The 25,311-nt window shown below is 42.8% G+C and overlaps 1 protein-coding gene across 1 annotated transcript in view; it reads right to left on the reverse strand.

The window, feature by feature from the left end:
- The window catches only part of RGL1 (ral guanine nucleotide dissociation stimulator like 1), a 79,269-nt gene that overhangs the window by 30,321 nt on the left and 23,637 nt on the right, over positions 1-25,311 (reverse strand). The window contains exons 3-4 of the mRNA XM_055815198.1: positions 19,956-20,164; positions 10,234-10,311 (exon numbers count right to left, since the gene is read on the reverse strand). Of these exons, the coding sequence (XP_055671173.1) occupies positions 10,234-10,311; positions 19,956-20,164 (287 nt within the window). The remainder of the gene's footprint in view (positions 1-10,233; positions 10,312-19,955; positions 20,165-25,311) is intronic.

Raw genomic sequence — 25,311 nt, forward strand, 5'->3', positions numbered from 1 at the left:
TGAGAGGGGGGGAAAGCCCCTTGTTCCAGAATAAAAGGCACAATAAACACCTAAGACTCCTGAGAAAAAGAAGTCCCGAAGTTTTCCTCTGTGACACTGAAACCATCCCTGTATTTCACATCTCTTCCAGCCCGTAGTTCCAAATGCTGTGGCAGGCACAAGAGGTGACTTACAGCTACTGCTCTCATGGAAAGCCATGGAAGATGTTTAGGAGGGAAGAAACACAGTTCTGTAGCGGCAGCAGATCTTACGAGCTCCACTGCCATCAGAAAAACAGCTGAGACGGCCAAGTGACAACAGCCCTGGTTTGCAGCAGGTCCTTAGGGCTGTGCTGCGTAGTTAGCCATGATATCAGCCCTCTGATGGCCACATTTTTCACACCTACAGAAACCTTCCCCGATACCAGCTCCAGCAACCCCATTTCCCAAGACCTTCATGCAATACCAGTACCTCATACCCTCAATGCTATTCCACAAAGAGAAGGGCCATGCCCTCGGTGAAAACCTCTAACCACGAGTATCCAGTTAGAGGCACCAATGGGTCACCTCAAAGAGCATCTGTGCCCTGCGCTCAGGACAGCCAGGCACTTCACTTTTAAAGTTCAAACCCTGAAAAACATGGATGATGTGGCTCTGGATCTAGCATGTTAATAGCTGCAAAATGGGAAGGGACAAGCACGCCAGAAGGTCCTCTCTTTCCTCAAGGTATGAGATCACGAGAGGAGTCCAAATATGAACACGGATTTCACAGGCAGACAAGAAGGAATCCAAAAGTCAACCCAGGCAGCTCTCGTATCAGAGCTGTGTAAAAATACCAGCCCATTTGTTCTACAGGTAGGGAAACCACAGCAATACCTGGTTAACTCAGCTGCTCAGTGCCAGTCAAAATAAACCAAGAGTTAAGAAAGAGTAAAGACAGTTTCTCCCATGTCCCTTGTCTCATCTTAACCATAATGGTGCTTCCTCCAAACTCCATTAACTTTTAATCCCATACAGATCTCATTTTACAAGTCCCATCAATTTTAATCTGTTGTTTCTTTCTCTGGTATTGTAGCAACTTTGAAGTTCTAATTTGAATGTTTGGAAATCTGCCAGTAATACTATTTGGTTAGGCTTGTGGACAGGAGAAACTCTTAGAATTAACAGGTCTAGAGCTACAAAAAGTATTTACAACCAAAAATTAGTGTGCAAACACATTCTGGATTTCAGATTTCACTGCAAACATGAGACACAGATTGTGCAGTTTGGAAGACTCTCTGCATTTGAAAACCATTTTGGTTTTCAAATTTTCACAGTTCTGCTCAGACAAGCTTCCACCACATATGCAACAAGTATGGCCTTCAGAGTTCACTCCAGTGGTGGCCAAACTTGTTATGTGGAGCTTCAGGACCACTTTTCTCAGTCAGGACAGGTGTCACACCACAGCCAGTGCTCCACAACCACCGTGGCAAAGCCAACAGTGCCAGCCCAGCTCCACATCCCAAGGCACAAGGAAAGCCACAACAGAGAGATGCCCATAGCGATGCTCCAGAGCTCTGGCTCCATCCTCCCCTCTCCTCACATTTTTGATCACCCTCTCTAGCCCCACACATACCCAGAACACTGCATCACAGCAGCGCTTACACTCACAAACACCACCGTCCTGCGTCCACAGTATTTAAATTTCTTTTCCACCACAGGGAGGGGAACACTGCGCCTCGCTCCATGCCCTAACCGTGTATTGCCTCCTGCTCCGTGGCCCTTTTCCCCACCCACATCACAAAGTCGCCACCACCAAAACCTAGGCTGGGTATTCTTTTCTTATGAACATTTACCAGTTCAGCAATAACCGGGAAGAAGGAGCCTCTCCACAGGGTAAGTTCTTCTTAAAATACTGTTCACACAGTCTTTACGCTAAGCTCAGTGTCCAGAGGCTTGGTTGATGATCACTTTCATAAGCTGAAGAATAAACAGAGTTTAAGACAGACCCAGTCTCCCAGAGCAGGGTGAGGAGTTCACAGCTGTTCCAGACACTGATTTTTGCCAGCAAAATCATTTCAGTCAAGAGGGGAAATAGGAAAGAGAAAGAAGGTACCCTGTGCCCCACTGCCCTCCCGTCGCCGCCTCCGTGGTGTGCCAGGAGGGATGCTCTCCCCTGCCTTGCAGTAGCTTTACCTCTGCTGCCCTTGAGAAGAAACTCCCTGCACTCGACAGACCCAGAGACAGATAGGAACGGGAGCCTTCCCAGATCTCAGGCAGGAAAGAAACATCACAGACTACATTTTTCATGGCCTTGATTACGAGCTATAAATTTTGCCTTTCCTGCCTATAAGAAAAAAAAGCTTCTAACGTTTAACTCCTGTCCTGCCAGCCCCAGGCTCTGCGCTCTGTTCAGCAACGCTTGCGAGTTCCACACCTATCGGGAAGCCTTCCAACACCCACACCGGCTGTTCTTGAAGCTCATCTCCGAAGGTTTCAGTCTCCAAAAATCTACCTCCTGGCAGGTGGAAGAAGCGTATCAGATTCTGGGAACACAGAACTCCTCGTCCACTCCCATTCGCCCCTGAGGTACCAAAAATGCCACGAGGCTGTGGCAGCTCCAAGTCTAACACCTGTTAAGCGGAGCTAGCAGGGCACAGAGGAGATGGAAAATAAGGGCTTCGTATCACGTAGCCACAAGCGATTCACTAGGTTACACGGAAATTCTGTGTAGTCCTTTCTCAACTGGAAAGACAGCTCTAACACCAGGTCCTGAAGAGGTCTGCGTAGGAATTCAAGAGATCATTTCTTGCCAAAAAGGCAAAAGCAGTGTTTTCTTTCCTACCACAATCATTTCTAAAGAATGAGTAGAAGGGAATCTCAACAATTAAGGAAAATAAGGAGAACCTCAGTTGCGAAAAGAGGTTAAATGACTGATTTCTTAGGAAATTAGACAGGAACATGCACAAAACTATCGGTACTTGGCCAAATGCATACTTAAGACCATCAATGGAATAATCTTTACAGAGGGCTATTCCCTCTCCCCCAGTGTCCACACAATACCTTTCAGGCTTGCTCACAGAGACTAATTTAAGCCAGCTTAACTTAATTTTCTCAGGTTTGCTTGTTAAATAACAACATGGGCACTTAAATCTCAGCTTTGAATCGGGGTAAAATGTATGTAAACTGCAAGTAAAGGTAAGGTAAGCTTCTAACACCCAGTCTATTTATAAATAACATGCTGATGAGTTCCAGCAAATGACCTGCTCTTCATTTGGAAAGAACTGGTTCAATACCATGGGCGGGGAGGGGGGAGTGGGGACAGGATGGCTTTTGCTGCCATGCATGTAAAGTCACTAAGGGAATAGCTCTCCTAGTTGTACTTTCTTTTAAGTGGAGATGCCAATCATTATTTTCCTTTGCTCTCCTAATTATTCTTTTTTGCTTGGTTCCGGTTGTTTTCATAACTCTCCCACTCTTCCATTGCTTATACTGCCCTGTGTTTGACTCCACTTCTCATGTAACCGCACTGGTTTCTGCTGTTGTTTTAGCTTAATTGGCTTTACTGGAATGAATGCTGATTGTTGCTCTCCCAAATGCATCTTAACTGCTTCCCACCATGCATTTCCCAGGCATCAGAAACTTTCAGCCAATTTTCTTCCATTTGTCTCACATTCTTTTGGTGGCTGTTCTCCTGGAGTACAATGTTTCAGGACCAGTTTTATTCTGGCAGCACTGTAACTGTGCACATTGTTTTCCAGCAGGACTGTTAACTTCAGCAGGAAACAAGACAAGTTTTCTGGCGGGAAGGTCTAAATGCACAACAAGCCATAGGACAATGTTTGTTTATCACTATGAGAAATTCCAAATGCTGCAATATTACAGTAAGTTTTGGTATTTGCTATTTTAATGCAAAGAGGAGGGGTAAACATGCAAGACATGCCATGTGGTAACTGAATGTGTTCCTTCATTTTCTTTATTTGAACTGTTTCACCCGATTGCTGTGGAATGACACAAGGAAATTTCACTTTAGCTTTGAGTTGCTTTGTCTGCAGTTTTCAATTGTGCCACATTCCAAGTGTTAATAACAAATACAGTCCATATTTTGATAATAAAGCAGATGCAACTAGATGACGACATTCAAGGCAACGGAAAAAGAAACCCACAAACCCAAGTATTTTGATTCATTTTTGTGGCACGTCATTCATCTGAGGGAGAGCACCACCAATCTACTCCACATCAGCAAACCAAAGCCAGTAGCAGAAGGAAACCACAACCTTATTCTCCAAGAGGAGGCTTGAAAGGACTTCTACTGTTACTGTTACTCAACCTCATTTAGGACTTAAAAGCCTCAGGACTCAGCCGTGGCATTGCTTGGAACTGCAGAAGTGAGTTTGAGGGCTTAAAGCTCTTGTACTTTTTGCACTACACAAATTGTTTCTGCTTCTCATTCAGCTGGTCCAACTCCAGTAAGAATCCTCCCTTTTGCAGTGCTAGGGATGCGAGTATACAATGTAGCCAGGAAAAAAAATAAAGATAATTAAAATCTCCATTTGAAACCTCATACTGCAACCAGGAGACCAGTTTTCTGGTTCTACCACTTTCTCCTTAACATCCTTGAGAAATATAACCTAAACTGAGATTTATAAAAGCTCCTAAACTTTCTTTGGTTTCATCAGAGGAAATGTAAACAATGGAATCTGAACATGGCCCACTGTTTACAGCACAGCATTTCCTTTTCATCGCCTCTGCCCTGGCTGGGGGAAGACGGCACACTTTTTCCTCTCCCCATTATATTTACCAACATGCCTAAAGGGTATCTTTAAAGAAAATGTGCCAATGTTAGACCTCTGGAAAGCAAACAAAATTCATCATCCATGTCCATGGACCAATATGACAACATTGTCTGCCTCTTGAAAAACCTCTCCCACAGGTAATTTCAGGTTCGTACTACTCGTATTTTTGAGTGAGGTCTCCAAGTAACCAGATTCCGTTAACATTAAACTGGTCTTCCCTGAACGCAAACATTGCAGGCAAGCCTGGACTGCCAGGCTGGATGTTTTTGTGTGTGTGTGCTGAGCAGGAATGAATCACTTCTGGGAACTTCACTGACAGAAATCTTTCAAACCCCTGGCAACAAGCTCAGCACCTTTTATTCATGAAGTGTGATGTGCTGCAGCAGCTGTCCAGGTCTCGCAAGCCCAGCAAGTCACCTCAGTGACACAGCCTCAGCACTGTTTCCAGCCTTCACAGTACTCAGCTCAGCATCCAGTGAAGCTATTGACTTCCAAAAGCTACAAGCAGCTACAGTATTTTATGCTTTTGAAGGCTTGATGGTTTTTTTTCCTCTGTCCTCAACCAGTTCCAGCCAGGTCTTTAATGCCTCTATCTTCTGGGAAATAATGATTCTGCTCCTTTAATACATCACCTCCTTAAATTCAAGGAGTCTGTGGTTTGGTTATAGCTGTCTGCCAGCAGTGGATTGCCCAGAGATCAAAATTAACACAATCTTTCAGTAGGAGGAGGGAAATGGACACAAATTTCTTGACAGGTCATTCTGCATAGAAAACTCAACCTTTTACCAGCGAGTTAAAAGTTAACTGAGGAACTCTCCTGCTCCGAACGGAGATCAGAGTGACCAGGTCCTATCGCCAAGAACATTGTTTCGCACTATCTCACAGGCAACACACACAGCCATCGCAGGAGGACTGAAGTCCCCAGGCAGCATTCGTTGCTTGGCTTGCTGATCCCCTTCCCAAAACATGTAAAGGTGCTTGAGATCCCTTGGACCTGACTATCTCACTTAAGTTTCCCGTGATTCCTGGCTGATAAGGTGCAGAGAGTCTTCACATCAGACACGAGCGAGAGAAAGTACTTTATTTTTCTGCTCTACTTTCCTTCCTCATTTGCTTTTTGCCAGGTAACACGTACCAAACCATACATTTGAAGTATACAGCCTCACTTAAAAACAAAACCATAACTGAATTATAGTACAAATTCTCTACGGTTCATGTAACGTGTACTATCATAAGGACCTCTCTTTAATTCTTAACGTTACTCATCATGCCAATAATTTTTATTTGTTTAATGGTTTCATTCCGAATTGTCACCTGCCTTCGTGTGCTATTGGTACCCTTTTCTTTTTGAAAGCCAACAGAAGTCCTAAGCTAAAAAACATGTCACGAACACAGAGAACTCCGAAAACAGCCACGATTCTAAGATGAGGCAACACCTTACCACAAAAGCATGCAGAACTGAGAAACAGCACCAGCCAATCTTGTTTATATGATGCAAGGAAGCACAAAAAGAACTGCTTACAGGAGGAGATACAGGGTCAAGTTAAGTTACTCCTTACAACTCTCTTATCAGACAATTAAGAGAGGCATGACATCGTATTTCTGGAAACACGGGTTGAAGTCCAACTCACTCAGACATTTGGCTGGAAAATATCTGACCTTTACTGGACTTTATTCTTTTGTTACTTGTGATGACAAACTTTCTGACTGATTGAAAAGTAGCAAGAACTGTGGAAAGCAAACTACTGGGCATGAAAAGCTAAGGTGGATCCTGATACTAAAAAAAAACCAACCCACAAAACAAACCAAACCAAAAAAAAAAAAAAAGCACCATACCAAACAAAGCTGAGAGTCATGCATGGCAGTTCTTTTAAGCTCACAAAACTTTTGATGGCATTCAGACCTTATTCATAACTCCAAACTGCCTGTGTAATTTAAAGTTACAAAATTACAGTACTTTTGTTTAAACTGTGTATTACTGAATGCAGTTCTAAAGCAAAGGGCAATAATAAGAAAAGCCCAAAAGACATTTTGTATTAGATGTAATTAAGTCAGGTCCCTGTTGAAAAATATAAATTTTTTGACCACTCCGGTGGCCAAAAAATGACAGGAATGATGCTTGAGTGAACAGGAGAAAACCCCCTTGGCAGAAAGGATCCGTAGAAGGCATGTTTCCGAACATAGCCAAAGTGATCTTGGGTCAGTAACAACTATATGTCACTGCAACAAGTGTGAGAAGTAATTGCTGGCTCAGCCCCAGAATCTGGAAACACGAGGGCAGGTTTATAGCTCCCACAAGTCTCTCAAACAAGGCTGTGCCACCAGTGCACTTGCAGGTTTTGAGCTACACGAACACTGGCTGGAATACTAAAATAATTTTGTAAAAAAATAATAAAACTTTATGTACATGAGGCATTTTCCTTCTCAAAATATATCACAACTCTGTATTACAAGTACAAAAAACAGAGAGAATTTCATCACAGAGTAGTAACCTGGGGGTTTACAGCACATCACACACAACATAATATTCCTCCCATGCGCACCCTAAGATTTTGCAAAACCCCCTCTCTCCTTTAAAGCTCCACGAGATATTTAAAGAGCCATAAATTCTTCTCCTGCAGTTGTTTTTAACTTCTGTAGTGTTTTTGTGTGACAAACCAGTGGAAATGCTTTAAATTGCATCCCCATTTCTAACGCCTCAAATGGATTTTTAAAGCATCTCAACTGTCATAACAGGAGTCTGACGAATGCAGAAGATCTCTGGCGACAGACCACGCGCTTCCCCAAGAGAGATTTTTCCTCTGAGAAATGCAGAGCTAATGCCAAGAAAAGACATGGCTCTACTGCTTCTTCCTCCTGTTTCTCCAAGTCATATAAAACTCATAGCGTAATTATATTGTGTTTCTGTTCTATGAGAAAAGAGGGTAAATGCAATTATATTGGAATTATCCCAGACAGGAGAAAACCTGAACTACTAGAACTACGTGTTTCACAACAGGACTACAAAAGCCAACCTCTTTTCCAGATACCATTAATCATATCTAAGAGACAAGTAGCCAGAGCAACTGAGAGCAACGGCAGGGAAGTGAATTCACATTTATACGGAATCTGTTAAAACACATATACCTGACAGATTACTTTGTTGACAACTTCATTGTTGAGTTTTCTATAAATAAGTAGTTGGGTAACAGGTATCAAATTCAGAACATAAACTGTATCTTACAAGGGCCAAAGGATCAAAATCAGCTGTGCCAACTATGTTAATGAAAATTATGTCAGATAAACTCATCAGAAGTTGTGTTACCACAGGAACAGGACCACAGACTCCGCTCATTTGTCAGCCCCTGGCTGTGCAAAGGCACTACAAGATCATTACACGCCCAGAGGGGAGACAGCATTGATGCAGCAGGAAGCGATTAGGCAGGGGGTATATGATAAACTATGGGTGTGCCAGTAGGGAAACAATTCCATTAAAAAAAAAACCCAAACCAAAAAACAAACATGTTCCTACTAAATGCTATTTCACTTGCATGCTCACCTCCAAGTCTAACAAAAAAATTGATGCATTTTGGTCCAAAGCCTGAGTGGCACTAACATCAAGATCACTTTCACCCCTTTTCTCTCCAACTCATAATCAAGCTCCGTTGGGTCCATGAAAAAGCAGCTGAAGGATTAATCCCAACGTGATCTATGCTGGTGAAATTATCTTCCTCATCTGCAATATAAATCCTTAATCTGTTTTGCAGGAAGGGTACTGCTTTAGCTCACATCTTGTGGCTGGACTGAATGAGATAGAGGGAGGTCAAATGGGTTGCCCAAAGTTGGAAGAGGCCCCAGAGCTCATTTTGGATGGAAGTGTGGGAACCTGCTGGCTGCCTGTTACTGCCTCTGCCCACTACATAATACCGCCTTCTTGGTGCTTGGTCTTCCAAGCTGTTCTTTGATGAGCTCTCGTGGTAGAACGAGAGAAACATATTGACAGCTCTCTATTACACTAGCCAGGAAAGAACCGGGGAACTGAGCTCCCACGTCAAATCTCATGGAGCAAGAGAAACAGCCCAAATCATAAGAGCTTGTAGCTTTCTGTCCTTGCTAATAGCTAAAAAAATAAAACAAGCGATACTTTGTTTCTAATGAAGCCTTTGAGAATTCTGTATCATTTACAGACGTTAATTAAGCGCTACATGTCTTCTGCAGTCAAGCAAGCGCACTCCATTGTGTTTTCAGAGACAGCCACTGAAACGCTCACAGCCAAGGAGTTGTTTTTTACTTTAGTGGTTACACAAAACAATATCCACATGGGTAACAGAAGGCAAAGTGACCCCACTCTCTAACCACCCCATTCCGAGAACGGAGGACGGAAAGGTGGTCAGTATGTCCATGGCACATTTCTGGACTGGGGATATTGGAACCGCTTTCAGCCAGACTCAAACCCCTCCTATCCCACAACACACAAGCCATCATAAAAGCATGGAGGTAAGCAGTGGGAAGGCCAGGCCAAATATCGTAGAAAAAAATGTTAAATTTGAATCAACAGTCTGCCTAACTCTCAGGAATGAAAATACTGCCGTGTATTTCTCAGTCTTGACTGGACTGTGTATCTCATGATAGAAGAGTTCAACAATTTTCTTCCACCTCAAAACAAAAGGAAACTAAAGGCTGCTTCTTCAATTACACCTTGAGAAATCAGTGCAGTGGTAAAAAATATTAAGGGTTTCTTAACTGGCAAAAGCTGAGGTAAATTATTAGAAAACTGATCTTCAGTAACGCTGACAAGAATCAAGCATCTTCGTACTGTAATCAAATATAACAATGCAGCTATGTTCTACTGCCACAATGCATGCAAACCACAGATCACACAGATGCCAAAGTACAAATGCTGATGACTTAAGGCACATTTTACACCCAGATGTCTAAAGATAAAATGCAGTTTCATATGATGTTAGGAGGATAACCAAACCACTTTCCCCCCCCCCCCCCCCCCCCATCTAAACAGCTTTGCTATTTTTCTTGCAATTTAGGATGACTTCATAATTCAAATTTCACTCTAAAAGCAACACTGTAAATCATAGGGGCACTAATGGAAACGATACATGCAAACACGTGGCGCCTGAGACAACCTCAGCTTCTTTCGTCTGCAGACACTGCTGTAATGCACAATAAAATCAGTCATAACCAATAATCATTTACTGCCGTAGATAAGGCAGGGGAAACAAACACTCCTTGTTTAATCAACAAAACGTTGGCCTAGATGTGTTCATCCCATGTTTAATTTTCAGACAATTTCTCTGACAGAAAGATCTCTGGGTTATATTATTGGATACGTTACGAGACAATTGATAGTTGGCCTTTACACAAGCTTGTTTAAGCAAGCAAACAGCGTGGTGAATTTTCAAAGGGAACAGCAGCGCTGCTGCCCACATCCCCCTCGAGAGCCAGCCCCAGCCGGGGCTTGCTGTACAGTGCAAAACCTCACTTACGTCCTGAGTTCCGTGCTGGGTTCGGAGTAAATCTTGTTTCCATCTTCTTCACAGCTTGAAATCTCGAAGTTTCCATACCTGAAAAAGGAGACGGGTGTTCAGAGGAGCCTCTATCGAATAAAGGGAAATCCCAAATAGCATAATTCATATACATTTTTATACATATACTGTATAATGTACATAATGTACAAAATAAAATACGTATATATACAAATAATATACATAATTATCGAACAACCAGAAAGCGTTTCTAGCTCAAACTACAAATATGGAAGCTAACAGCTGGGCAAGATTAAGGAGCTTGAAAATTATTTTGTTTAGGAGGGGAAAAAAATTCTAAAGAGACAGCAAGGATCTTTCAACCTAATTTGTTAATTTATATGAAGCAGCCTGCACACAGGAGGCATCAACCACAGCTCCAAGACCTCTGTTCGTGCCTTCCTTCGCTCCATCCTTTTCCAGAGCATTTCCCCAAGCGTTTCTCCAATACAGCTTCTGTCTCTCTAGCACGTGCCATTCCTTCTAACTCCAAGCGTGATTTCACACAAAGTTTTTTCCAGGTGGCAAGTGCCCGCTTGTGCCAAAACTACTGAAGCAGTTGTCACGAGTGGGAATGGCCCGTGGCGCTGTGAAGGTGCCACTGGGAAAGAGAAAACCGTGGGCACAACGCCAACAGTGCAAAGCAAAACCTCCCTCCTGCAGGCAGTGCCTGTGCCTTCAAGGCAGGATTATGCGCTTGGTTCTCAGCGCAGCGCCCATTGTTCCAGACATACAGCTCCATAAAGGATTTCACGGTTCCTTACAGGCAGCTTTAACAAAGGCAGACAATTAGGCACAGCCTAGAATAAGGCAAACTGATTTTACACATTCTGTGCTCAACTAATTGTGTCAGGCACCTGCAATTAACCTGAACAGTTCGGGGAACAAGTGCAACTTTAAGTGTTTGTGCTACAACATCCTAGTAGCATCAGAGAAAGTAGAGCAGGCTGTCACTGCGTCCAGAAGGTTCAGGTCAGAACTGTAACAAATCCATCCAGAGTATTTCAAGGGATAAAAATAAGAGGTGGTAGTTTTATGCTCTTCTAAAGTATCAGTCTAAGGCTTCATACGTAAGAATCCCAGAGCTGTACAGAAACAAGTACCACGGAATTCCAGCTCACTCTCACCAGCAGACCTGCTAGCTGGTAAAGAACCATCCAGCACCGCTCATACCAATACTCTGCCCCAGCACGGCTCACAACCTCAGAACTCCACAATCAAACAAGAACTTAAGTGTCAACAGTCTTTTATGACCAGGGCTCAATGTTGGACAATTCCACTGCGGGCAGGGAAGCTGAGGCAGAGGGACACCGAGGGCATGCACGCACAGCAAGGGACACCCAGACTAATAACGGCAAACAAGTAACCCCTCTGAGAGAGGCGGCGCAGCCACAGCCCTAAGGAGGTCAGCTTCGGCTTACTTAGCCTTGAGAGTACCGCACTAACCCCTCCTGCCGCGTCTGGAACGGCTCATTTAAAACCAGATCTTGCATCTCCAACCACATTGCAGGTGGTCATAACAAAAATTATTTGCTCCAGTTGTTACTGCATATCGGCGACAAGCTGAGAACAAAACCATGACTGCCTGAGCCCCGTAGCTTAGTCTGACCAACACGCTGTCCCCCATCCAACCCAGGTCCCTGCACCAGTGGTGGAGACTTCAGAAATCTCAGCATTTGATCTGTCCGGAACAAACAAACAAACAAAAAGGCGTAACACATGCATAAAAACTTGCAAACAGGTTTTAAAGGGTCTAAATTTTTCTCTGTCATTCTGAAACAATCCCGCTTGGTCCTATAAGGCAGCAGAAGTGTCAGAGTAGGTTTTAAGGGCTTCTTAAAACAGAAAGGGTCCTTAGGAAACTGAGGTACATACAGGATAACCCATTTTGCCATTGAAGTTTCACAGAGCTAATCCAAAATCTAACAAAAAAATATGCTTGGCTAAACTGACAAGTGGGGTAAGAACCCAGGTCTGAACACGCCGAATAACACCTCAGTCCCTCGGTGGTCACAGTGAACCACACCAGGAGTATTCACAGAAGAACCACTGCTTGCTACAAGAATGGCTGTCAATCTTGTTCAGAAATTTTTTGGTCTTATCAGTGGCCTCTGTGCTTTCTCCTGTATTCTCCCAAGCAATTTCACACCCTGCCCATGCTCCTTTTATTGGGATCAGCACTACTGAAGCTGTAAAACTGAACAGATACCTTCTTTCCCACTCTCAGCTATGCCCGAATTCACCACTTAATCCTACCTGGTCTCTCTCAGCTCTCAGCCCTACCCTAAACGCTCATTACCAGCCTTTGCAATTCAAAGTGAATGCAATTAACTATTTGAGATACTTCCCACCGCTTTACTGCAAGGATGGAATAAATCAGAGGAGCCTTAAGAACAATACTTCCAACACTTTGCTAAGCTAAAGTGTAGAGATTAACTTATTTTTAGAGTTAACTCTATTGGTTTCAATATTTGCTCCTGCAGACCTGTAAATTGTTCTGCGTTTCCAAATACTATAATCCTAGGAAACATCTCGTCTTACTAAGAAGACAGAAAAAGAGCATAAGGGGGGTATTTAGAGAACCATGTTGACACCTCAGTGGAGATTGCCCAGGACAGAACAGAGACATGCTGCTGATTCAACGTTCATTCCATGCCATGATGGCTGCTCCCATCCTGGTGCTAAGAGTGCTTTTACTCCCCACTGCCATTTGCTAGGGAAGATGGCTAAAATACGTCTTGACCAACAGACCAAAGATATTTTTCTCTCTGCTGGGAGAAATATGCCAAGAAAGCTTCAGGTTTTGAATAAAAATTAAATTTTTATATTAATAATTTTTCAAAACTTGTCATTAATTCTTAGAGCAGAATTTATTGAGATTACTTACAATGCCATTGTCCTAGTATTGTATTAAATATAAAATCTGTATTTGCAGAACAGTAGGCATTTGCATTTAAATCCCACTAGAGAAATACATGTTGATTTTTATAATAGAAATCCGTAACACAGTAATAAAGAGCAGGCAATTTTCTGTACAAAACTGGAGAAGTATGTAACGCTTCGTTATACTGCCAGATGTAAACCTCTGTCTATCTCTCAACGCAAGAGCTCTGCATGAATAACAGGTCATTAAATACGGGTTAGGAGGAGTTAATGATACATCTGATGTAAAGAACAGCGCTTCTGCAGACTTCCACTGCTCTGTTCTCACCAGCTCCGGGACAAAGAGCCATTCACTACCCAGCCTTGTATGAAGGCTTTGCATACAAAAAGAGACACGATAAACAAAAGGATCCTGTAGCCCACAGAACTTTTCAGCCTTGCTTGGCATTTGGAAAGTTATAGACTCCACTCAAAGGGACTGACTAAGCAAATGAGACCAGAATGTAATGGGTAGTACTGAATATTGAAATACTGAAAAACAGAGTAGCAAATGCACCCCTGCATCTCTGTTAAGAAGGGAAGGGGAGAAGAGGAAGGAAAATACTCCTTGAATAGCTAGGAAATAATAAGGAAAGGTGGCCCTCCATGAAAGCCTCCCCCCCCCCCCCCCCCCCCCCCCAAGCCACAAATAAGGCTTGTAAGCATTGAAACAAGCAACTTGGAAGCACAGATACTCAGCAAGAATCAGAAGGTGTTTTGAATCACAAACAGAATCATGGAAATGAAATTGCTGCTTTGAATAGACAAATCACCTGGTATGTAGGAAAACAACAGAGGAAAGAATAGAGGCTACAGCAACAACTGTGAGCCAAATGCCATATAAAGATACTGTCCCAAAACACGCGGCTCTGCTACCAAAGGCTCCATGCTTTCAGTGTCCCCTCTCCAACTTCATTTTCCTCTCCATTTACCCTCTATCCAGCCATCCTCCAGCAAAAGGAAAAAACCTGAAAATGTAAAACTAACTTGTTATTTGCTGTCATTAGCCGGCTCTAGCTCTCCCACCAAACAGCATCAATTCCCTTCTCCATAAGCTCCTCAAGACAGGGACCAATTGCTGCCTCATCTGTGACCGTGCCAAGCACAGCACGGCCCTGCTTTTAAGCTCCACTGCAAGGAACACGATTACCAGGACAAAATAAAATACGTAAGAAAGGAACTTGGACTGCCTCTGCTCTCATCTGGACAGCTAAACAACTTTGGCTTCCGTTACACTTGTGAGCAGTTAATTCCACAGCGCACCCAGCAATGCTGGGGATCCCAAAGGATCTCTGCGGAAGCATCCGGCTGTATCCTCACACCCAGGGGCAGGAGGAGCTGGTCTCCTTTTCCTCTCTCCAGGAACTTCCATCCAGAGTTTTCACACCCAATGGCAACAAGATTCTTTTCCTTTTAAATCTCCCTACCCACTTCTATCAAACAAAAAGAAAATATCAGAACATACAGTGTTAAAGGCTTGGCAGGTTTTCAAAGCTGTCTGCTGCATTTAGATGCCAGACTTCCATGAATACTAAAGGGATGTGGATGTCCAATTACTCTTCGAGAGCTTTGAAAATACAAGTCATCCCCCTCACTTTTCAACACACCAGCTTATGCTCAAGATTTTGTTTAGTTTGATTTCTACTCTATGTTAGAAGAAAACCTTTATAGGCTGAATCCAGCTAAAAGAATGAAAAGGGCTCCAGTCTCAAATTTAATCAGAAGCAAAAGCTTTAAGTCAGGGGAGGAAAGAAAAAAAAAAAAAAAAACAACCAAAAATAAAAAGAACAGATTTATTCACTATCTCCAAAAAGTGTTACAAGTTACTCAGAGAGCAAATAGCACATCCCTGGTGTTACTACAGACAGAAGTTATCAAAGGGCCCAACGTAAAGTCCATTACAATAAGTAGCACAGCGCTAAAAACCCGATCAGTATCTTCTGACTGAAACACAGGGAACTGCATCTGCCTTAAAATATTCTGAACTGTACATTAACAATTTAAACCTTTTCATATGCCTTGTTCGACACTTCCTGTGACTTCACTGCACTGGATGTATCGTAGGGCAGAAACGAACTCGAGCTGCGCTCCCCTCTGCCCCGTTGGTTCGTGCATGGCCACAATGACCATACCGCTGGTGACAGTGACCGTGGGAGTTACGCTGCGAGGACCAGCACCGTGAAGCTGGGCGATTCCTGTTAAATACAGGATCTTAAGTACAGCATCTCCTTTTTTTATCTGCCTCTGTCACTCAGGGAAAAGCATCTTGTCTTTTTTGGACAGAATAAATGTTTCATGCCCCAGATTCAGTTAAACACTTGCACTGCTTGGACAGGACACTCTGCAGACAACATCAAATGACCAGCAGGTATCCCCACACACTTAGGGTGCAATAAATCCAGATTTCCAAGGACACTTTCCTAAGAGTCCCAGGACTCTCTTGGTCTAATCTGGATTTACTTATGTCTAACACAGAGAATTCTGCAGCACTCCCTCTGAGGGGTGTATCCAACAGCAAATCCAACATAAACAGAATGCATGGGACTTGAGGGTGATCCAGCTTCCACACATAAATTTCAGAGGAAGTTGGTCGATGCCTATGTTCCTACAAAAAATAATATTCTACAACTAGGAAATGCAGATGCTGCTTCCTCCTACTCTATGTTGAGTTGGAAGGGCCTTTTTCAGTCTGGCCACATCACTGTTCTCCCTTGGACCAAACAGCAAAAGTTTAGTATTGCCACTCGTGATCCTTCCCTTACTCCACAGACCTGCTCTATCACCCAGAATAAGGAACGGGGCTCAAGCTTTTCACATGAAACCAAAAATCACAACCAATGCCAAGATCTTACTTGGTTTCTTTTGGGTTTTTTTGGGGGGTTTTTTTGTGGGTTTTTTTTAAGAGACTGCCCTCTTCATTACTTTTTTGCTTCACTGGAAAACAAAATACAAGTACTTATAAAGCACAGGTTATGCACTGACACCCACTTTGGTCTCCATACTGTTATTATTAACAAGTATCACTAACAAGAAAGTTGCAGAGTCTTTGCTACTTGTTCTGAACTAATGCGGAGATGAAAACTAAGCCAGTTAAATTCAATTACTACCCATTTCTTTTTAATTTCTCATTACAATTTCTGTTTTTCTTCACAAGTCCGTATATTCCACAGCTGCATGTAAATCATTCCAACTTTCATAGCTTCAGTTTCATCTATATTTTGTCCCAAGCCGTAAAATTCTAGATCATCCATTACATTCAAAAAGCCATGGGAAACATCCACGGACTCTTAAACACTACACTCCTACGATTTGTGAGAGGGGAAGGAAGCGGTGACCTCCTAGGATTTCCTGTGGATTCTATCATTTGTTACAAAAGGCTGGGGATAATGTTGACAAGGCCAGGCAGCCTGTTACAACGTGCTTTCAGAGGTACACAAGCCAGCAAGACCAGAACTGGGCTCAGAAAATAAAGTTCTGTTCTATGAAGACTTTCCCCCCCGATGCTTTCTTGCCCCTTTCTGACATTTTCCCCTCTTTAAAGCAGCAGCAGAGGAGGAGGACAGGGCCAGCTTCCTTACGAATCATGCATGCTCCAGACTTGCAGCTGCTCTAAACAACTGGATTACCCAAACCTACCGGAGATGTTGCTGCAAATACCACTTGGGCTATTTGTTTGAAGCAAAACTGCAGTAGCTAGACTTCCCTTATTCTCCCCTCGCACCCTCAAAGCCAGCCACAGAGAATGTCCATCCTTAAAGCAGGGTTTCTACCATGCCAGCACGTTAGCAAAGACCAACGGGACAGGAACTCAGTCTCTCCAAGACCCCAAGGACACAGCAGCGCACAAGTCTGGCCCAAGATCTTCCCCTCGACCAGCAGTCAACCATGCAGTGAATAACAAGCACATCATCTTTAGAAGATGACACCTGTTTTCCTGTTCATTCCTGCTTGAATGCTCAAAAGAAATCCCTTACAAACCGGCTACGCACACATTGCAAAGCAGAGTTAGCCCTGTCTGCTCAATTTCTTTTCCAACCAACGCTGGTTTTTCCCTCCTCTGATACACTCCTGAGAAAATGCAAGAGACTCGGAAGGCAGACTTGCCACTTCTTTTGTGCTGCAATCCAATTGCAATATTACTGATCTAATTCCCAGATACGAAAAATATTAAGAACTTAGTTGTAGAGTTAACTGAACTAAATTGCACCAGACATACAATTTATAGAAATCTTTACTGCATGGAGCTGGCATTTTCACAGGAGCCCACAGAGTTTAGACATCTCGTGACCAATGACTCTCAGAAAACAAGTACATACTTTTTTCAGGTTGTTTTAAAAATCCTATAATTAATACTTACACTAAACAAAACAATACAGAAACAGAAACTAAAGGCCAGGATGATGAACTTCATTAAGATCTTGAGTTCTTCCCCCTCTCAAATCCCTGATCTTTGAGTACCTGATTTTAGAACCTCAGTGTTTCACTAATTTTATATATTTCTATTTTTAGACTGCTATGATCCTTTTCACTAAGGGAAAATATGGGAAGAAAACAGAACTGTGGCTAGAGGACTCTACAAACTTCAGTGCAAAAGCAAGGTTCTCAAAAGACTTTTTAATCATCCTTATAACAGCACAGCCTAACAGAGTCTGAACATCTTAAAGGCTAGTGATGAAACACCACAAAACAATCCAAACCCTAACAAGGCTAATGGATGGTAGGATGGACTGCTGTTTCAATGGATTACCCCTTTAGCCCAACTCAAGTTTAAAATGCTCCAATCCTCAATTACAGAGAGATTTAATTATTTCAATAGTCACTGAAGGGCTGGATTGACAATTCGAGAGAGCAACAGCCCTTAAGTGCAAAGGGGGAAAAGCACAAGCCGGGACACAGCAGCTGAACGTCTCTTCCCATGCCCCAGTTCAGCCAGACCCCCAGCAGCACCCACAGCTTGGCTTCTTGGCCATAACCACCTGGAGCACCCACTGAATCCAGCCAGGTGAGGTGATCAAGAGGAAAAGATCCAGACACCTGCACATGAAAATCACCTGCCCCATACAAGGGTTAGACACGCAGAGTCCCCTGCACAGAAGCACAGATGAGGACAGAACAGCCCAACAGCTGCAAGACCCCGTCCCTAGTCCTGCCTGAGGGCTCTGCACCGACCGAAGAGCCAGCCCACCAAAAAGGACCCAAGGCAGCCTCCCAGCATCAGTAACTTCTCTCCAAAACCAGCACGCACCTTAACAGATTTAATAGCAGGTTCTAAACTTGCTTGTCAGACACACAGGATCTTTTATAATTACACAGACTAAGTGCAATATAAGAATTGCTCTTTGCATAACGGTTTTCTGCCTCCCAAGGACAGCAAAAAACAACTAGATAGGGACATGTAAAAATATGGATGTGTGAAAACCCAGGCTGAATTCCAAACTCACTGCGAGCTGAACCCTCACTCTCTCTCTGGCTCAGTATGCTCTCCATAAGTATCTGCGTCTTAGTCTACGCCTCTCACTGTTTTTCTTTATCATCTGTTCACAGTAGAGGGTCTTCTGGGTGGGGCTGTTGCAAACAATTCTAGGCATGTTTGAACAGTGATTTGTAAAATGAGGTCACGGTCTCAGGTGGGACATTTATTTGCACGACCGAAGTACCTCAGTAATAGAGAAATAAGAATGGAAACCACTAAAAATCAAAACTATGTTGAACTGGGTGGGGACTGCACATAAAGATCCTTTTTGGGCATTTAAACAGGATACATGAATGTACTGTAAGATAAAATAAGCTGTCTTAAGACAACTTAAGAACCTTTAATTGAGAAGCGAGATGTGTATCATCAGGTTTAGAGCCACCTTTGACTGAGTGATTCACATTATTTGAGCTACTCGCAACTTCTCATTGATTACAGAAAGAAAATTTCCCTAGATACACATCAATTAATATGTAAGAACCCCAAAAGAGCAGTCTGGCAACCCACCAACACAAAGCAACAAAAACTGCACTGTTAGGGGAATGATATTTAAAATAGCCATATTGGGCAAAGCATCCTTGCAAAGGCTACTATTCTAGTTATTCTAACTTTTTCTGTTAAAAATGTATCTTTATAAAGTAAGTCTTTATAAAGTATAGAATTCAGAGTGAGAAAGCTAGTGTTGTGCTTTCTAAGCATTTATACGGAATAGCAGGCATGATTTAACAGTCTTACCGTAAAAGCTATTCTTACAACATCAAGCAGTTCTCATGCTGTCTGCAAAAATTTACAACTGCATGTTCATGTGAAGTAACAGAAGGGGATAATGAATACTTTCTCCCGTTTATACAACCCCTGTTTCAAATCAGCAGCCCCCAAACAGGAGAGTTAAGTCTGAAAACATCAGTATCAGCAAAACATAGGAATCTGTTCTAGGCATGACTTTGCAGCCCACACATTCTTTTTTTTTTTTTTTTCGGGGGAGCGGGGGGCAAAAGCTGTATTTATTTTCTTGTGTCGGTCCCAGTTTGGTTCCGTAGCAGTCGGGCATGGCACACTTTCCCTACCTGGTGACTATGCTACAATGAGAGTTGGGGTAAGGGCAGCATGCATTTACACATTCTACGTTTCTGCTGAAATTCTGAATCTTGTAGTATTCTTGACACCTGTTCATTGGGTTATTATACCCATCCACTAAAAGGAATGGAAGAAATTCCTGATGGCTTCCTTACGACATCCCCCTCTCGTGTAAAAGATGGCTCATTTTCCATTATATATTGGCTCTTACCGGTCAAGGAGAAGATCCAGTACTTCCTTAGCAGAAGCAAAGGCTTGGTAAGTTGACAGAAAGATGCTAACATAGGTAAAATCATTATCTCCAAAAGCTGTCACAAGGTTCTCCACCAGTTTCTCCAGAGTTCCAGATTTTATTGTCCTGATCTTGCATGTCTCATACTGGCTGACAGTATGTTCTGGAGGTAACTGGTCTTCTTCAACCTACAACGTTGAAACAAAGCACAAAAATCAGACAGAAGCCAGATCCCTGACACAGCTTCCACAATGAAACAGATTAAATTCCATCTTTTCACAGGAATAGTCCATCTTTAATTACTAATGATTTTTTCCATTTTGGTTCTCCAAACACCAAGTGCTGTATCAAATAAGGGAGGCTTTTAGTAAGTTTAGATTTATTTTTCTGACATGCTCCACAAAGTATTTTGGAGTCTGACTGCTATCAAGTTATCTTATGATCCCATCATATATTGTTATCTAAAAATAAATCTATTATCCCACAAAGAATGATATTACTGGAGGGAAAAATAGTGGTAGTTCAGAGTCTCAATTTCTGAATAAACATAAAAACTGACCACAACTTTAGCATTAGCACTTGTGATTCCCTTGCTGAAAAACCAGCTTGGGGCTGCCACACAGAACCTAAGGTCACAAGCATGTTTGGATGTGAAACATACTTTTCTGAGGAAGGTGTCAAAGCCATCTTGCAAACACGTCCTTATAACATTTCAATTTTCTCTTACAGTTTCCATTTGGCACAATATTTGTCAACAAATCTAGGGTTTGGTGTCGGGGGGTGTATGCGGGTTTTTAAACAGCATTTGTTTTTAATGCCTACAGCCTGCTTTAACTCTGAAATAACTAAAAAGTTCCTTTAAATTCTGCCACTCTTTAGAGGATGGTTCAACTAGTTTAAATACTTGTCAAATATGTGTGATAAAAAAATATTCAAAAATGGGATTATCAATAAAAACATAACAAGAGCAAGCTAACAAAAAACTTCTCCCTACTGTTTGAGCTGGCTGTCCCTGGGGAGGAACATTCCCACCACCACCATCAGAAAGGTTGAACTCCACAGATGCAGCACGGGGAAGCGCACGGTTCCCCTTCCCTTGCTGCTGTGTAACAGGGACCAACCCGACTGATGTACTGCATCCTCAGCTGGAGGAAAACATGCTGTGATGCACCTGCTCTTCTGCCTTGGCCACAATTACAGCATGTGCATAATCACTACTGTCACACAGCACCAGCGCTAATAAAACTCCAGCAACAAAAAAGTTATTTTCCCTGAGAGTAAGAAATAGCTTCAGCCCATATGAGTGGCTGCAACCGTAAGTGAAAAGAAAAACCCTGTCAAAAATTCCCAGAGACCACGATGATGTATGTAAATAAACTACTGGAAGGTCATCTGAATGAATGAAATATCTTTTTGCAGTATAGTAACTTTTATTCACATTTCCTGAGTTTAGAAAGTATTTTCAGGCAAGTCTCGTACCTAGCTAGAATGAATGGCATCACGCAAAGGAAAAATCAGGCCACCGTGAAGTATTTCAAGACTGTGAAAAAACCGAACCTTTTAGGTTAGATCACATATATCAGTAGAAAAATACTACAGGAAATCAACACATACTGGGCATGAACACCCAACAGCCCAGCTTAGTCTTTGCATCACCAATTCTCCTGCAGTTTCAGGATAAAAACCAAGAAGTTCAACCTATTTTCATCGCAGCATTATTCCACTGCAAATTCCCTCCTTATACACCCACAGCAAGCTTTCAGCTGGGACTGCTGCGGTGGTTCTCTTCCAAATCCCAGCCTTCCCCTCCTGGGTAACGGCTTCTGCTGCAGCAGGGCAGCATGTAGTAACGGTGTATCACCTGGTCAGGCTTCCCCGCCTTACAGCAATATTTTATACAGCTCTTCTGGGTTTTGAATATTGAGTATTTATACAGAATGAGAGACTCCCCCCAAGCAACAGTAAAATACATATTGTGGGTTTCTTCATGGTTCCTTGACAAGACGTCTCAAATTCACCCCGACAGAACACCACCAGGACCGAACACGCAGTTCAGACACACGGCCAGTTTGACCGCAAGTTCAGCTCCACAAACTGCCTCCTGAGCCAGGAGTTCGAAGCAACAAGGCCAACAATATTCCAGCATTAACACACCACCTTGGTACTGAACCGAGGACATGAAGACAGCATGTTAATGACTTACAGTCACTACTGGCTCTGGCTTGGCACGCTGACAAAACACAAAGAAAAAAAATCACCCAGACATGAGATAATTAGGAACAGATAACCCACCCACCTAATATTTACATCACTACCTTCCATTGCTTTTGAATTATTTCTACTAGATACTCCTTTTTGTTTTAAACAATACAGATGCTTTAATATTATCCTAAATCTCTGCTACCCTTGCATGAGGATATCTCATTTCCCAGCTTAACGAGGTCCAACTAACTCTTGCTGTTACATTGAAACAAAACCTGCTGTCTGTATGGAAAAAACAGACTACATGGGGAAAGAAAAAATAGGAATAATATCAGTACCCTACAGTGTTCTGGAATTCCTAATAAGTGGGCACAGGCACAGTTTCTTTGGCAGAAAAGCGCCTCTGTGTCTGTAGGAAGCCCTGGAAGAGGCAGGAGCATCCTGTAGGATCAAGACATGAGGACCTGTCAACAGGCTGTGAAGAGCATAGACACAGTAGGTAAGCAGAGGTCCTGGGAAACTCAGAGCCACGTCTCCACTGCAAAATGCCACCATCTCATATTGAGTTTAAGCCATCGAAAAGGGCCCAGAGGTTCTTTTCTGCCCAGCTGCTACAGCAAACTGGGCTCGGAAAGTGGTCCAGCCAAAACGGAGCCCTTCACATGGCAGGGTCAGGTTTAAGCCGGACAAGTTTCCCCACCTTGTTCACCCTACGGCGGCAGAAACACACGTAGTGACACAGGGAAAAACAAGCTTGGGTGCAAGATGTAAGACAGTTTCTGGAAGCACCGCAGGATTACATCTGCTCAGTCAGACTGTGAAATTACAGATGGGGTAACTTGGTCTTGCGTGGTGAACCCATTAATGCCTTTTATAAACGCAGAGGGCAATGCATGGCACTGCTGCACCGAGCCCCACTGCTACCCAGAGCAACCCCAAGGTTGCAGGGAAATGGATGAGATTACACCAGGCAAAACTTGCAAAATTTTGTTGCATGGGTCTTACAGCCGTTTTAAAGGTGTATTAGTTGTTATATACCTGACTTAGATGTGTATCTGGAATTATATATGACACCACCATCACAGAAAATTACACTACATTACACTAAAAGGATATGCTGTTACTACTACCACTGTATCTCCTTGATCTCAATTTTCCCTAAGCAAAACTCGCTCGGAAGAAAAAAAAAATACTCAATTTTCTTGCTGACTTTTCATCTTACAATAAAAACATGCTTTTGGAAATAGCTAGTTACACAATACCCTGCTCTCAAACAGGGAATAAAGTCTGCACCACTGTATTTAACCATTAATTTTCTGTCCAACAGATTGCCCTACTCACAATGTAATGACTTATGGCTGTATTCTACTCAGTGTGTGTAAAAATCTCTCATTCACTGATGTGACTGTGTCCCAAATGAGGGCAGAATCCGCTTCCAAGATTGATACATGCACAAAATTTTCCATTAATTGCAACACTGCAACTTCCCCAAGACATCCTGTTGGGAGAATGTTTAAAAAAAAAACAAAGAAACCAAAGCAAAACAAACCAAACAACAACAACAAAAAAAAACCAACCACCACCCAAACTCTGAAAATCTAAAACTGAGTTTGTCAGCAAAACATTAAACTGCTCAAAATCATTTTAAGAGACTTTTTAGGGACTGTTTGTATTTGTATTATTTTAGCAATTCTGCCTGTAAGTTTAAAAGGAAAAAGGACTTGGCAGATGAGCTCAATAACAGACTTTCAGAATAAGACACTGTGGGCTGAGTTAGCATGCGAACAGGAAACTGCTCAGTCTGGATTTAATCAAGAGGCCATCTCTTCGCTGACATAACAGGCTACCCAAAGGCAAAAAAGTTTTCATGTTTGCTTATGTGTTGTCCACTCAGAGGAGTACTGTATCTACTGCCATTAAAAGATGCTCCTACAGTTCTCTGCAAATTTTGACAGTGGCACGCAGTGATCACTGTGATGTGGTACCAATTAAAGTCACCAGAAGTTTTGCATCGTTTTGTGCATCAAAACAAATGAAAGGCCCTTCAGCTCCTTCCATTCATCTCCTTCAATGTGTCCAGCAGTCTAACATGCTAGATCCCAACATCTCAAGGCTTCAGTAATATCTATTTGGTCCTCGACAAGGCTAAAAATAAACAGATATGGCATATTACAGTCTGATCTATTTTGTGATTTTTAAAGTCTCACTTTGATTCTTCAGGCAACAGATTATAGCCTTGATAACCTGCAAGCGTAACTGGTGAGCACATAGCTTCCTACAAGACAGACAATACCTTTCAAAAGCAAATATAGAAAGACTGAACTGAGATATAATCTTGCAAGTCCCTCTTTTTTGAGGTTGTGTGGGTACAGATCTAGTGTAATTCCAACATCTTTACTAAGGCTGTACCTTCAGAGGGGCCCGCTCCCTTTTAAGGTGATCATCTTACAGCTACACAGCATAAACCATTACCCACGTATACAGTTCTGCTGCAACGGGAGAGCTCCACGCAGACTAAAACGCATCCAGGCTAAACGTTCCTTCAAACACAACCCGACTCCGAAAGCAGCACCAGATGCCTGGTCCTGAAGGAGCTGTAGTTTGGCTCCAAGCTGGTTACAATTAAGGTCCTGACCTTGTCCCATACGGGCTGGCTCCTCCATCCACCACACACAACCTCGCTGACTCACCAGGGCATTGTGAAAGCATGAGCGAGCCACGCACACAATGGCAGGATGAGGAAAAGATACAAGTATCAGCATCATACCCAACAGGCACCATCTCTCTGCTACGGTCACCAATGTGGGGCTTGAATAAGCAGGTCCTAAGTTACAAGCAGCTTGTTGCTAACACACCTTGTTACTAGGGGTGTAAAAGCAGTACTCCACGAATCCAGTGAGACACCACGTGCAACCTTCGATACCCCATTCCCCACCAGTCCCTCTCTGCAAGAACTGGCCAAAATACACTGAGCTTTTTCCATTTTTTCTACTGACGAGAGGAAAATAAAGCAAAACCCCACATGCGCCCCAAAGTTGCCAGGTATTTCACTCAGTTTGACAGCCAAAACACAGATCTGGATGCCACAGCCTCATGGGTCAAAGGTAGAAACGCTACCGGCTAACCTTCAATG

Source organism: Falco peregrinus, chromosome 10 (assembly GCF_023634155.1).
Source record: "Falco peregrinus isolate bFalPer1 chromosome 10, bFalPer1.pri, whole genome shotgun sequence".
Classification (NCBI taxonomy): Eukaryota; Metazoa; Chordata; class Aves; order Falconiformes; family Falconidae; genus Falco; species Falco peregrinus.